The sequence below is a fragment of the Cyclopterus lumpus genome, chromosome 19 (assembly GCF_009769545.1).
Source record: "Cyclopterus lumpus isolate fCycLum1 chromosome 19, fCycLum1.pri, whole genome shotgun sequence".
Taxonomy (NCBI): domain Eukaryota; kingdom Metazoa; phylum Chordata; class Actinopteri; order Perciformes; family Cyclopteridae; genus Cyclopterus; species Cyclopterus lumpus.
The window spans coordinates 8,119,510-8,133,516 of NC_046984.1; the positions used below are offsets into that span (position 1 = coordinate 8,119,510).

At 41.1% G+C, this 14,007-nt stretch overlaps 1 protein-coding gene across 3 annotated transcripts; it reads right to left on the reverse strand.

Annotated features, from left to right (window-relative positions):
- Positions 1-1,632: 1,632 nt before the first annotated feature.
- On the reverse strand, positions 1,633-13,978 carry rnf40 (ring finger protein 40). Of its 3 annotated transcripts, none has more exons than XM_034558741.1 (20): positions 13,715-13,978; positions 13,049-13,197; positions 12,737-12,904; positions 12,153-12,459; positions 11,236-11,436; positions 10,914-11,035; positions 10,549-10,695; positions 8,881-8,955; positions 8,599-8,718; positions 8,308-8,487; positions 7,951-8,086; positions 7,500-7,621; positions 7,095-7,354; positions 6,786-6,903; positions 6,551-6,700; positions 3,637-3,846; positions 3,419-3,544; positions 2,661-2,801; positions 2,446-2,547; positions 1,633-2,074 (listed from the first exon to the last, which is right to left on the reverse strand). In XM_034558741.1, the coding sequence occupies exons 2-20, from the start codon at positions 13,184-13,186 to the stop codon at positions 1,898-1,900; spliced, it is 3,000 nt and encodes a 999-aa protein (XP_034414632.1). In that variant the 5' UTR covers positions 13,187-13,197; positions 13,715-13,978; the 3' UTR covers positions 1,633-1,897. The 3 variants fall into 3 exon arrangements, with proteins under 3 accessions (XP_034414632.1, XP_034414629.1, XP_034414631.1); XM_034558738.1 differs by having other exon boundaries at positions 3,637-3,849; positions 13,715-13,780; XM_034558740.1 differs by having other exon boundaries at positions 3,637-3,849; positions 13,608-13,777.
- Between the last annotated feature and the right edge of the window lie 29 nt (positions 13,979-14,007).

The window sequence follows — 14,007 nt, forward strand, 5'->3', positions numbered from 1 at the left end:
TCTATCATAGTATGTGGTCTCATTCGCACACGTATCAAATAAACCACCTCAGGTATGAAAGTTGAAATACATACATTTCATATTTTATGGCCACACCCTGCATGGTTTTCTCCACATTGTGTCTTTTCTTGTACCAGAGTCTGTGAAGTCTGGACTTAATAGTGTTCTCATTGTTATTACCACGCCTGTCGACGTCATCCCGTCCTCTGTGCCAAAAAACACAACTCTCTGGCACGAGCCTGGGTCCCATGGACAGAAAAAGAGGAACAGCGAGTGAGGCAAAAACAGATGACATTCTCGAGAATCAGCTTTCAAAGCCTTTGGGAAATTCTGCTCAAAGTTAATGCAAGATAAGCTGTATCTTTGGCCATTTGAGGGCCCAGTGCTCACACAAAACAACTGCATGGGTTTGGTTTTTGGAAACTGACATTTGAATAGTGAGTGTCCGACACAAGGTGGTGTTATTAATGTCTGGGGCTGGGTGTAGCCTGATGCTGGAGCACAAATATGCAATAACAAAGCCAGTGGACTCGAGCCTTGAGTGCTATCAGGTTGGCCTCTGTCACAGCATCGTATCGTATTAATGAAGACCATGAGTTACTACAACAACATCTGTGCTGTGTGGCATACAAATGATCACTTAGCACAAAGTCAAAACTACTTATTTATTTATGACAGGGTATGCATATTCATATGAGTAAACAACCACTGCTAATGTATAACTACCTATCAAGTTATTATTTTTGCCAACATTATAGCCAATTCTTTAAGGAATCTTACTCAAGTGTTCCCAAATGCCTGATAAACCTTTCTCACAGATCGTACTCTTTGTGCCTGGAATTTGTGTGTGTGTTACATGGTGCGATCTTCCTTTCCCACAAGCGCTAACGTCAAACAGACGCCAACCAACCTCACAGTAAATAGTTCACATCATCCGAACAGAGGAAAAGGGGTTTCATGGGTTCAATTAGGTAAGAAGCATGTTGTTAAACAGATGTTTTTGTACTCTACTGTCACGGCTAACCTTTAGGAGAGCGGTCTGAGAGGACCTGGAGCAGCACAGCCCACTAAGGACACCCATATGAGCTGACTTTCCACTGCAGTGATTTCATCCGTAATGAGGCACTATAAGCTGCAGATGTTGTGTCAAACTCTCCAATAGGAACCATGGCAACAGGACACACACACACACACACACACGCCCAAGGTGATCCAAACACTGCTGTATGTGCTGGCTGGGTGCCAAACTAGCTGACGTCTCTCCAGCATTGTTAATACTATAGCTTAACCAAGGAAGTTACACATCTCTGGCTGTTGCACTTTATATATTAGAAGCATATTTAGTTTTACACATGCAGTCTATAAGCATGGCTCCTTTTCATTTTGAAAATTAAAGTTCAACTTCACTGCCTTTAGGAGATTCCAGAAAACCAGAATGACAAAACAATTCAAGGAAAAGCTTCATTTAGATCAATCAATCATGTACCACTGCCATTCCAAGTTTTTCAATACATTATAAAAAGAGAAATATTTTTTGTTTTAAAAAATGGGCCCGGCTTGTTTAAAGAGAGGATGTGTCAAATGGCCTGAGCGGCGGGGACAAAAAAGCAGCTCAACATGTAAGACTATCACTGTGTGCACAAACAACTGTGTTTATTAACTACAGCACAACACTCATTCAGATGTGTCACTATCCGTTTGGTCACCAAATGGCAATGATGCGGTAAAACAAGTCTTTCCAAAGAGAGATTAAAACAGGGAACCACATCTCATCTGCTTTCCCCAAACTGTCTGCCTCTCTGAATAAATCTTCAGTTCCTTTGTCTTTTCTCTATTAGTTTCTCTCCTTTGGTTCGGTGTACTGTTGTCTTTCTTCACTCCTCCGCCGCTCTGGGAATTAGGTGATGTAGATGCGGTGAAAGTCGTTGGCGCCGAAGGCACAGTTGCACTTGGGGCACTTCCTCTGTCTGGTGTCGTAACGCATCTTCAGACATTCGTAGCAGAATACGTGGAAACACTTGGTGAGCACCGTCTCCTTGTCCCGCGTGTTGCAGCAGGGGCAGCGCAGCTTGGCCTGCAGACAGAGAAATACATTGTATATGGGCCAAATTCGGACTTCCCAACCCTTTTATGACATTTATTGTATGGAAAAACAAGTTGACGCGTGTAACAAGAAAGCTTCTTGATATCCGCAGGCCGTATTATTCCTGTGGAGGTTTGAGCTCACTTTCTGGACTGTACCCACAAATGAAGAACAGGGGAAAAAAGGTGTAGTCATTTGCATTACAGCACTTTACTTTCACTAGATTGTTATAGTTCTGTGGACAACTGTATACTACAGTTTGTGCCCAAAAGCTGTTGGCGTTTTACTAACTCCCTCGCCACTAGCGGATTGATTAAAGCCATACATGTCTCTGCATTAAAAGAAAACACTCTTTTCCTGACCTTGTACTGGTTGATCTCCTCCTGTAGGATCTCGTCAGCATCAGAGTACACCTCCACCTTCTTCTGTTTCTCCAGCTTCCGTCTCAGCCTCGACAGATCTTCCTAAAAAGGCATCAGGAGAGGGGTTGTCTAACACAGATTCCTAATGCGATCTCCCAATCAGAACTTCAGGTGTAATTCATAAAATAGTTAAGAGTGCTGAAAATACACCAAACCTGTGCTCGTTTTAGGTTGCTGCTCTCCCTCTCCCGGGCGGTACGATTCTCAGCCACAGAGACCTGGATCTCCTTAAGCTTGGCCTGTGTGTGCTCCAGCTGCACCTTCAGGTCCTCTGCCAGCTGGGCAGCCTCCACCGCCTGCAGGAGGAAAGGAACCGGACATGCTCAATAAAAAAAATTTAAAAAACCTAATGAAATTCCTGAGCTGTGGCAGTATAATAAGCTTGTTCTCACTTTCAGATTCAGTCATGTACCAACTTAAACAGCATATTTGGTTCTGCGTACTTTATCCTATTTACTGCGATGACCATTTTCCACAACACAACACACGTTTTTTTTTTAAATCCTTATTGTGGCTTCCAGGTCGACAACTGGTTTCAGTTAAAGTAAGCAGCAAGAACTCACACACACAAGATGAGTTAATTAACAATGCCCCAGTGCACAGTTGCCATCTTGACAGGCACTTGAGCAATGTTAGCAATTACTAGACAGGTGGGTTTAATTGGCTAACAATGCAGCTCGTTAATAGAACATTTCGTGGAAGCAGCCCAACAAATCTTGGACGTCAGAGCTTTTTACGAGGACCTGAACACACCAGATTTATGACGTGTACAATTTTGCCCCAAGCTATTATCCAGATCCTCGAAATGTAGTGTTTGTATTGAGGGACATCTGGCAGCAATCAAATCATCTGTTGATTAGCAAACCTTAAATGCAAGAGCTGACAAAATGATTGATGGCATTTTTCTTCACACCTTCCTCTTGTTGAGTTCTAGTGCTTGTGTCCGAACCGCCAGCTCTTTTTCCAGAGCTGCAAGTGTGCTCTGGAGGATGCCCTCTTTTTCCTCTAGCTTCTGCACAACCAACAGCTGGGCATCCACCTGCAGAGTAACAGCAACAGTCAATAATTGCACGGCTTGGCACAATGAAAATCCTAAATGATGCACTTCCAGGTTAAGCGGTTGCACGTCACCTGGGTTTTGAATGTGAGAACTTGGTCCGCCAACTCCTCCTTCTCCTCTTTCAGCAGCTTGTAGATCTGGTTCGATTTGATTCGCTCACTCATCAGCTTGAAGTTGGCGTCATCCTTCTCCCGCAACTGCTGCAACAAGCGGCTGTTCTGCTCCTGCATGTCCTCGAAGGCCTGGCCTGTTACATCCATCTCACTAAGCAGGGCTTCCTCCTCCTCAAAAGACAGAGGCGTCGGGGATCAAAAACAACGACAGGACAGTGACAGAAAGTGATATTGCCTCTGGACTCTAGTTTAAAAAAACTTTTTTAAACAAAGATTGAAAAATTAATCCACAGCATCTCGCCTTACCAACTCCTTTATGAATTCCTACATAAACGCAACATCATTTTTATTTTTTTTCAAAATCACGTCAACGCTACACAAAATCTGAACTTTTAACTCACCAATTTATTTATTTTACTACTACAGCATTATTTTACCATGTATCATTTTGTTTTTAAATACATGCAGTGTATATAACACTATAATAAGTGTATAATCAGCATTAATCCATAATACAGTTCACAGTTGTTAAATTATATATGACTATTATGGCATACCATACAATGACTATTTTTGGTCATACTTTATGAAATACAATATTATATACCATACAAGAAAGACTATGACACGTTAGGACATTTTTGATGGCATATTATACTATGATATTTTATGACGTGCTTTACGATGATCGTTTTATTTTTTACTCCAACTTTTATGGCCTTTCCATGCCACAATACTGTGATATACTATGCAGTAATATGCCTTTTTGGGATGTATTTTCATGCCATATTATATCATGACTTATTTTTAATGACGGATGCATTCGGTTCTTTACTGTTGCCTACTTATCTGGTTTACAGTAACTAAACTATTTTTGATGTGTGTGTGTGCATTATATTTGCTGACTTCAGTTTTGGGCTGCCAGCATTTAACTTCTTAGGGTGACAGATTGACAAAACTATCCAATAAACAAGCAACTTTGAATTTTGTTTATGTGCCCCAGTTAGCTTGTACGTGTGCAGCGTGACCAAAATGCAGAAAAGTAACATTTTGCTGCGCAGAAAACAAACCAGTGGGATTGCACCTCAGGATGCATAGTCAAAAAAGTCTAATATAAATAATGAAATAAGGTAATTATGCCATAAAAATATCATAAAGTTGTATAATGTGTCATAAAAAGTCCCTTAAAAGTCATGCCATAAAAATATGTCATATGATATCGTGTCATAAAAAGGCATAGTACTGCAGAGTAGGTCATAGTATAGTGTCATCAAAATAAAGTTTAGTACTCAATAAAAATGTTAAACAGTCTGTATGTCATGAAATAGTTTAGTGACTGTACTGTACACCAGATAAGAAGGCAACAGTAAAGAGCCGAACACATCAGTATCAATCCAGATTGTGTTTTTCCTTGTTAATCATGTTCTGCCAGATCTCCCAAGCCAGAGAAGCAGTAGACTTTCAGATCGCAATATCCGTCTCCTTTGTGCTCATAAAATGTGACGGAACAGTTAAATAGCTTTAAACACAGTCTGAACTCTTTTACACTTTTCCTGTATTTCAATTTAATTAAAGTCTGAGTGCTAACTGCATTTAAGTGAGATGGTCTTAGTGCAGTTGTTTGCTCTGTACCAAGGTTCAGTAGCATAATGGAGAACTGAAAGAGAGGATCTTTAGGGCTTGTTGGGTGACAATAATAGAAATCATAGTACGTGATAAGCATCTAAGAGTTCAAGACCATATTAAATGTAGCACTAAGGTGAAATGAGTATTATTGTGACAGTATAACATTATCTAATGTTGGTGTATTTAGAATTACGATGACCAAACTGAACCCACGTTGGACCCCAGTCAGTGGGGTCATTAAGCTTTGCTCTCCCTTAGTGTTCTGACTCACTAATGAAGCATCGCAACATTTACAAGACAGCAGAGACGAGTAAGTGAGCTCAGATCTGACAATGTGTAACATACTTTGAATTCATCAGGGTGCCTCATCCAAAATTATTGTATTTATACATTTCTTTTCTTAAAATGTCAACATGACTATTTCAGAGTACCCTACTCCTCCTGTCCAGGGTCCACTAGCACTGGACATTAATTTGCAAGATAGCAAAAAGTGACAGAGACCAAAATAATAAATAATAATAATTCTGGGGTGTGTTGTGAATAATAATAAATAAATTAAAAGCTTTTGAAAAAAAACAATGCTGTCAGAAAAATGTATATAATCAAGAAATAAACATTGTCAAAACTACAATGTGATTATATAGTTGATTCTTGTATTGATAAGGTTATGAGAATTAGTCTGGCACATAATTACAGTACAACCGAAAGTGGCTTCCTTATCATTCTTTTCAACAACACTGTTGCTATGCTTACGAATTGATTGCCAAGAGATTTGTATATTTCTAACTGATAGTTCAGACAGAAGTTATTGAAAAAAGAAAAAAAGAAACCAGCTGATCAGATTTAAATTTCGAGGCCACAGCGTCAGCTTTCAATTCCTTTTTTGTTGTCTTAGATTAGGAGAACTTCTGTTTTAGGCAAATGTGATATGCATTGCACTACTTTCATTCTTAACACAGCTGGCTTGTTTATATTCATATCTGGTGCTGCCCTGAATGTTTCAATCAATGTTCAATACAGGACTGATGGTTCATGTCTCATTTCATGCTGGTCTGCAATTCTTAATACGTTTTAAAGGTGGAAGGGGTTTGAATTTGATCAAGCGTACGTGTCCATTTTCTGCTACGAACAAATGTAAAAAAGTGCTGCATATGTGTAAAGACTGCATTTGAAACATTTGGGTAAAAGCTGTTGAAACATGATGTTTGATGGTTGCACACTGCTGACAAATAAAATTCCCCCATACCTGCTTTGTGGCAGCGAGTTTCTTCTGCAGATGCTCAATTGTCTCTTCTGCCACTCGAATCTTCCTCAGGGCATCTTCATCAGCCAGCTTCTTGCTTTCTTTCCTCTCCCTCTCCTCCAGCTCGCGCACTCGCATCCTCAACTCATCCACCTGAGGCAGTTCAAGATCGCGGTGATGAGGCAAAAAAGAAATGTGCAAAAGTATGCCAGAAAGACAAAGACACCAAAGAACAAACCTCCGCTTTAGATTTGCGTTCAGCTGCCATGAGCTGCACTTTGTCCCGCTGCTCCTTTGGAGCTGACTTATACATGTCGAGCAAGAGCTTCATCTCTTTCTGGGACTCCTGGGCTTTCCTGATAGGTCAAAGGATCACATACAACAATTGACATCCCATTAGTGCAGTTATGAGCACTTACTTTTGCTTAAGTTCTTGTTGGTAAAAAAGAGCAAACATATATATATATATATATATATATATATATATATATATATATATATATATATATATATATAAATAAGTGTAATAGAGTAGAAAGGGATGTACTTGAGTTCTACTCTGAGCATCTTCAGCGTGTCCGAGTCCTTCCTCTTCAGCTCGTCGCTGCGCTGCCTCTCTCTCTCGCGCTCCCGTTCTCGTTCTCGGTCGGTCTCCCTCTCTCTCTCCCGAGCCCGCTGTCTCTCCAGTTCCTTCCTTCTCTCCTCCTCCTCCTCTTGGTCCTCATTCTCCTCTTTCTTCACGTCGATGCTCTCACTCGTCGTCTCCTCTCCAATCTGAACCCCTGTGTCGCCACTTTGACAACGCAACTGTCGACAAAGTTTAAATAAATTATATTTTTACTGATAAATAAAGTGACATTTGCTAGGCGTAAAGAATGCCTCATGTTTTTGTTCCCTCTGGATTTCACTGAATGAACACAGCAAACACTTGTCTGTGAGTAACAACATCTACCTTATTGATCTCCATCTGTGTTTCCCGCAACTTCCTTTTGTAGCGCTGCACGTCACCTTTCAACTGCAAGTTGTGGTTCTGAAGGCTGCTGATTAAGTGTCGCATCTCTCTGTTGATTGGTCCTGAGAGCAGAGACAGAGGATGAGTGGCAGGCGTACACTGAGCACAGTCAGCATGCACTTTTTAAGTCAATCAACATTATCTGGAGCTGTAAATGACAAGCTAGACTATATGGTGCACAGGAGTGACATCATCATCCAAATGCATTGCTTCAAGTACAATCCTCATATTACCGTAAACTCCGGCGTGCAGTACATAAAACATAATCCATCTCTAAATACAGGTATGGATTTACAAATACAGTCTATGTTAATGCACCATACTATGGCTTGATTTCCTTTTCCTCTTCAAAGACGTGTTGATAGATGCCAGTGCGCGTTTCAAAAGGTACCTGCTTGCTCGTTGGCTGCCAGGTTCTGCTCAAACTCGATGCGCAGCATCTCATACTCTTTGCGCACCTGGGCCAGGGTATCTTCCAGCTGGATTACCTCAGTCCGCAGCTTCTTCTGAAGGGACAGCTCATCACTCTAAACAGTTGAAAACAGTAAGACATGTTGACATTGTGGCCAAATGGTGGTAATAATACACACATCCAGGTTTAAGTTGTTACGACAAAGAAATTAGGACAAACCGTTGGAATGGCAACACTGGGCTACAACACAGTTGCAGTGAGGAACAAATATTTTATTTTCTCTGATGAACAACGCTTTATTTTATGAAGAGATCAACTTTGACATCTGAAATTTACCTCCATGTGCTCAATCTGTCGGAGGTGGGCGTTCTTGGCAGTGAGGAGGAGGGCCCGCGCCTCATCCAGCTGGGTTTTCACCCCAAGGGACTCATTGTACAGCAGCGAGAATTGAGACTGTAGACACTTATACTCTAGAGTCTCCTTCACAACATCTTCTGGAATATTCCGCAAGTCCATCTGAAAAACCAGGAGATGTTAGTGAAAGGTGAGCATTGGAAGTCTGGCCCAAAACTATGAATTATGTTTTACCAATGCTTCTAATCCAACAACCAGAGATTGTATATTTACCTTGAGCTTCTCACTCTCCCTCACAGCCTCCTGGAGCTCCACCTGCAGTTTCTCCAACTCTGCCATGCGGCTATTAGCCAATTCCTGGTTGTGCTCTAGCTCTGCATTGAGACTCTCAAACTAGAAAGAAAACAAAGACAACATGTTATAGATAGTAGAAATGTCATGGTATTAAACACTGTTTGCCAGCACAAACTGGCATCTGAGATATGAAGTAAATGTGCCAAGATAGAGATATTACATAAACATAATTGCAATGGGGCACTTTCTATGAATTATCACCTTCTGAATGTTCAGTGTAATCTGGCCTCCAGGAAGTCCTCCTGAGCTGCCGCTGCTGCTGTATCCAGACTTGAGCTGCAGACAGCAAACACGAAACATATGTACAACAAATTAAATAACTAAGACAGTGAAAAATAACACGCATGGAGGAACACAACACATTCTATGACATAACTCAGGCAATGTTTATCTTTTTAAAGAGTAACTAAACCCCCAAACCACTTTTGTTTTGGTGAAAAACTATTTATTAGTTTTTTAGTAGTGTTGTTGGCAGATTCTGGTCCTAAACTTAACATCAAAATGCAAAGTATTTGAAATCTAGACATTTTTATAAATATAAATATGCAGATACTGTCCTCTACTGGTTGAAACCCAGCTTTTGTAATATAATTTTGCCATTGGTTGATCTGGAGGCAGATGACACTGTGGTGGCAACTTTCATCAAACACAGTCCACTGTTACACATGACCCAGGCACAATGTTTAACCATACATGACTAGCTTGAAATCCATAACACCAGTCTGCATATGAAGAAAAGCAGAAACGATTGCATAAGAGTCTCTGGAGCAGTCATATAGTTATAGCTCTGGTCGGAGCTGGCCAATGCCATGTATTCCAGTTTGAGGAAAGGGTCAATCTGTTTAGACAAGCAAGTACATGAATGATGAAACAGGAAGATAGAGGGCAGGTTCAATGTCAGGACTTAGCGAAGGGTCAATTAGAAGTGGGACATAAACATAAACAAATCCCAGCCTTGCATGTCAACTCAAGTTAAAAGATATGTTCAAGTGTTAAGCTAATTGAAAGTAATGACAATTATAACTGGTAATTAACAGTTAGATCTGGCTATACATTTAAAAGTGACGTAGACCAAGAACAGCAGTTCACTTGGTGCTTATTATGTTTTTGACTGTGGCAGGAAAGTATGGTGGATTTAGCTAGCCAGCTGCTTAAAAAGGTAAAATGTCACAATGTCGAAAAGCACATTTTATTATCTATTATCAGATGATCAGTCATCAACACTTATTCACCAGATTTTGTAATGTGTTTAATTTTAAGAGCACAGAAAGAAAAGAGACAAAGCTTGTGCTGTGATGTAATTGCAATGCTACACTGGTTCGGAAAAATAGCCCCCCGACAATGTTTTTTGTGCCCTCAAATCCATTGTTGTCAATGTGGAAGACGCGCATAAATAGAGAGCGACAACCTTGTAGTGCACAATAGTTCTTCCCAAGTGTCTATTTTTCAGAGCTGCGCCCAGACAATAACTCTACTTTTGGCATGCTGCAGCGCACGCGACATGTCGTGTGACCCGGCAGATAACTTTTCTTTGTTCCATAGAGATTTGTTTACGATAAATAGATAGTGGAGCTGTTAATAATTTCAGAGCTTTACAATCTGCCCCGCAGACTATTTTGCCCTTTGTCAAAGGACATCACAACATCTGGTTAAAGTCAGCCAAACTGAAACCGACAAATCCCGCAATAAAAGCCAAGTGATTTAGGGTGCTGAAAAACCATTGATCTTTGTTTTGACTTTGTAGTTTAGTCAGTGAGGCTTACTGCTGCTAAATCAACACAACTTTATCATCATCATCATCGTCTTCATCGCAGCGTGCAGGTTTTCCAACAGCAGACGCCACAGGACTGCAATTTCATACAAACGCACCTGCTCCATGGCTTCTGACAGATGTTTGTTGAGCTTTTGTTCTCTGTTGCGGAGTTTCTCAATGTCCCACTGCAAGTCCTCCACTGTTGTTTCCATCTCTGACACTTTGGTCTCGGAGCTGGTCACCTTGTCCACCAACTCATTGTACTGCAATAGAGGCAAGGACGCGACAACAGCTATGTCATCAGTAAAGAGTATACTCTATTAGCAATGGTTACATACACACAAACACATTTTTTTTTTTAAATCAAGATTCTCATTCACATACTCCAACTATTTCTGACTCACACCTCTCATAACCACACACAAGCACAACAATGTACCACACATGCTGAAACCCACTAACGTGGCTAAGGACATCGTACCTCCATGGACATCTTGTGGTGTCGGCCCTGCAGCAGAGTAGCCAGGTCTCGCAGTCGAGTGTTCTCCTCCAGCAGAGTGTTGTTCACATTGATGTTGTCAGACTGGCTTTCGTCCTCACATGCTGCCAATGAGGATCAAGATTGTTTGCCAAAGAAAACCCACCAACAACTCGATAATGACATTTGAAAACAAAAGAAGCAGTCAATTAGTTTTACGGTAGGATATAAAATGTGCTTCAGATGATCCTTTTTCTTCATTGTATGTTTGTATCAATGGCTTATCATATATGATTGTGTCAGTAAAAAGCATATTTCCAGTTACCTGCAGCCTGGACTTGCTTGCACATGTTGTCACTGAGGCTGTGCAGCCGGTCAAAGACACACACCAGGCAGACAATGGCTTCCTTGCTGAATTGCATGCGGTCTTGTAAGTGCAGGGTGAGCTCCTCCTCGCTGCTGTGCTCTAACGTAGACAGGAAGCCTTTGGCATTGTCACTCAGGGGAGCAGGGGGTAGTGATGCATCTGAACAAAGTAAGAAGTGGTTATGTACAAGGTTGGTTAAAATCAGCAGATGATCAAATGATACAAGTATTTAACTTCAACCGTCAGCTAGAAAATTGGAGACTGTGTGTGGACTCATTAAAAGGTAAGATATGTTGGAGTTGGCACAGCTTTTGACTTGAAAATGAGCATTTAGCAAATTCTCAAATAATGTAAAGCATACAGCAACTGACAGGGTTAATACAGATAGAGAGGTTAGAAGTGCTTTACAGTAGCCTGAAATTCTCCAAGATCTTTGCAAGAAGAGTCTACCAAAAATAAAAATGAAGCCAACAGTTGGTCTCTTCACACCTCTCTCCAATATGTTTCTCTGGTCTTTAAAAATACTTTCACAAGATATTGTTCCTGCCCTCTGAATTTCACAAAAACTGTTGTCTCTTTGAGTAAATACACATCTAATCATCTTTCATTTATATCCGTTTGTGCACTCCACCTGTGCAATACAATTATCGATAAAGTTGCCTATGAGTATCAACAGTAGCAACATAACAGAAAGATGGGTTAAGTTTAATACCAACTGATATTGAAATCAAATGTGAAGACATACCCATGTGAACACTTTCATCTATATTGATATAAAGTATGGTCAGATAACACATTATCTGGATAGATTATAGAATGCTGTCAGTGATGGAGACTTGACAGAGATCACCATGGTCAGGCAAAACCCTGCTTACCTGTTGTTGACTCCTGTGGTGGCTCTGTGGGTGTCAACAACTCTTCTGACCCAGTAGGAGGAGGGGGCTGCTTCTGCTCTCCCTGACGCTCTTCCTGATGCTCCTCCCGCTGCTCTGCCTGCTCGCCCTCATTCTGGCCCTCTGGGAGTGGAGGTGGAGGCACAGCAGAAGTTGGTGAGGCCAGATTGACACCATCTTCCTCCAGTGGTGTGGGTTCAGGAAGAGGGGGCGCGGGTGGGGCTGACGTAGATGTCACAGGAGCGTCTGGCTCAATGCGTTTGCGTAGAACGTGTACATTCTCGTCCAACTGCAAATCAGAAAAACCCAAGGATTGAAAAAGCATTGTTTTGAGTATACTTTCCGTACAATAAAAACTTGGATTGTGCAATTCCAAAAGCGGAGTCCTGCAATTTATAAGATCTTTTGATTACCATTACCGTGGTGCTTCCACAGACTGAGCATTGCACAAATCTGCAAATTGGCTAAATATACTTGCAGGTAAATAAATGGTCTGGTTAATTCAAACCATTGGCTAAAATAAATATATAGTTGGATTAAAACAATGTAATCATGACAGGAGGTACCTGCGACCAGTAGCGGTTGACAATCAGCAGGGTGGTGTCATCAGTGGCTTGTCTCTTCTCCAGCTTCTCAATTTTCTCTCGTAACTCATCCTCCATCGTCTGCCTCTGCTCCAAGCGCTCACACAGCTTTTTATTCTTGAACTGGAGGACCTTCATGTCCATTTCCTCCTGCGCAGAACAAATACAAACACCAAAGTGAGGAATGTCCGAGGTCCTGAATGACGTTGGGCAAAACATACTAAAGATGTCATCCCGGTGGTAGTAAATGGACTAGAAAAAAGCGACCTGTGAGAATAAAGACCAATAACTGACCGTAGACGAGACTCCAGCTATGCGTATGGGCTCGATAAGGGTGGTGGTGGTTTTCTCCTCTTTTTTGCTTTTCTTCTCAGGTGGGCCAGGGGGGCTGTCCCCTCCTGAGGGACGTTTCCCTCCCCCAGCACCTGACATATTTCCTTCCCCTGTTAGAAACCAAACATGACATATTTACGTCTGTACAACTTTTAGAAACGTTCTCAATTAATTATTTTTGATTAGATTAGTCTGAAAATGGGAAACTCATTCATTTGATGACAGCTAGCAACGGCATTAGCCTTGCATCGCAATCACAGGGCCACTGATTTTAACCGTCTCAGAATCATGATATCACAGTGCCCATGTGCGTCCATGTACGCTTATGTTGACCGTTAATGTACAAGCCGCTGCATGAAAAACTACCGACTCATTTTCATTTGACATTTCTGTAGAGATCAACGTTAGTATTAGCGAGCTGCTGACGCTAGATATGCTAATGCTAACGTTAAGTCTTCGAGACCTAGCGTCAGTTGGCTAAACGGCGCTTTGTCCAACGTTTTTAATGAATTGTGGTCACCTTTTTTATTCCCGGAGAGCAATTGTGAGGGTCAAGTTTTCTGTGAAAAAACTCTACATGCAAATAAATGTTTAGATCGTTTTCTGACAAATATTAACGCTACAAACCTTCACAAGGAACGGTTGGAAATATAACTCAGTGCATCCAGAGAACCTGCAGGAAATGACGCCACTTTACTTCCGCCGGGTATTTAGTTACTCAGAAAAGATAAACAATTACTATCGGGTTTATTGCATTAGTGGGATTAGTTAGCTTATTTAACAAATGTGTAATGTTCCTACAAAAAAACTGAACATTAGTATATATTTTAAAGAAATGTAGCTTACTTCAACCTGTGACTGCAACTCTCTCGCTTGCCTCATGGGGGCAGTGTTGGTACATTGTGTATTAAGAGGCTACA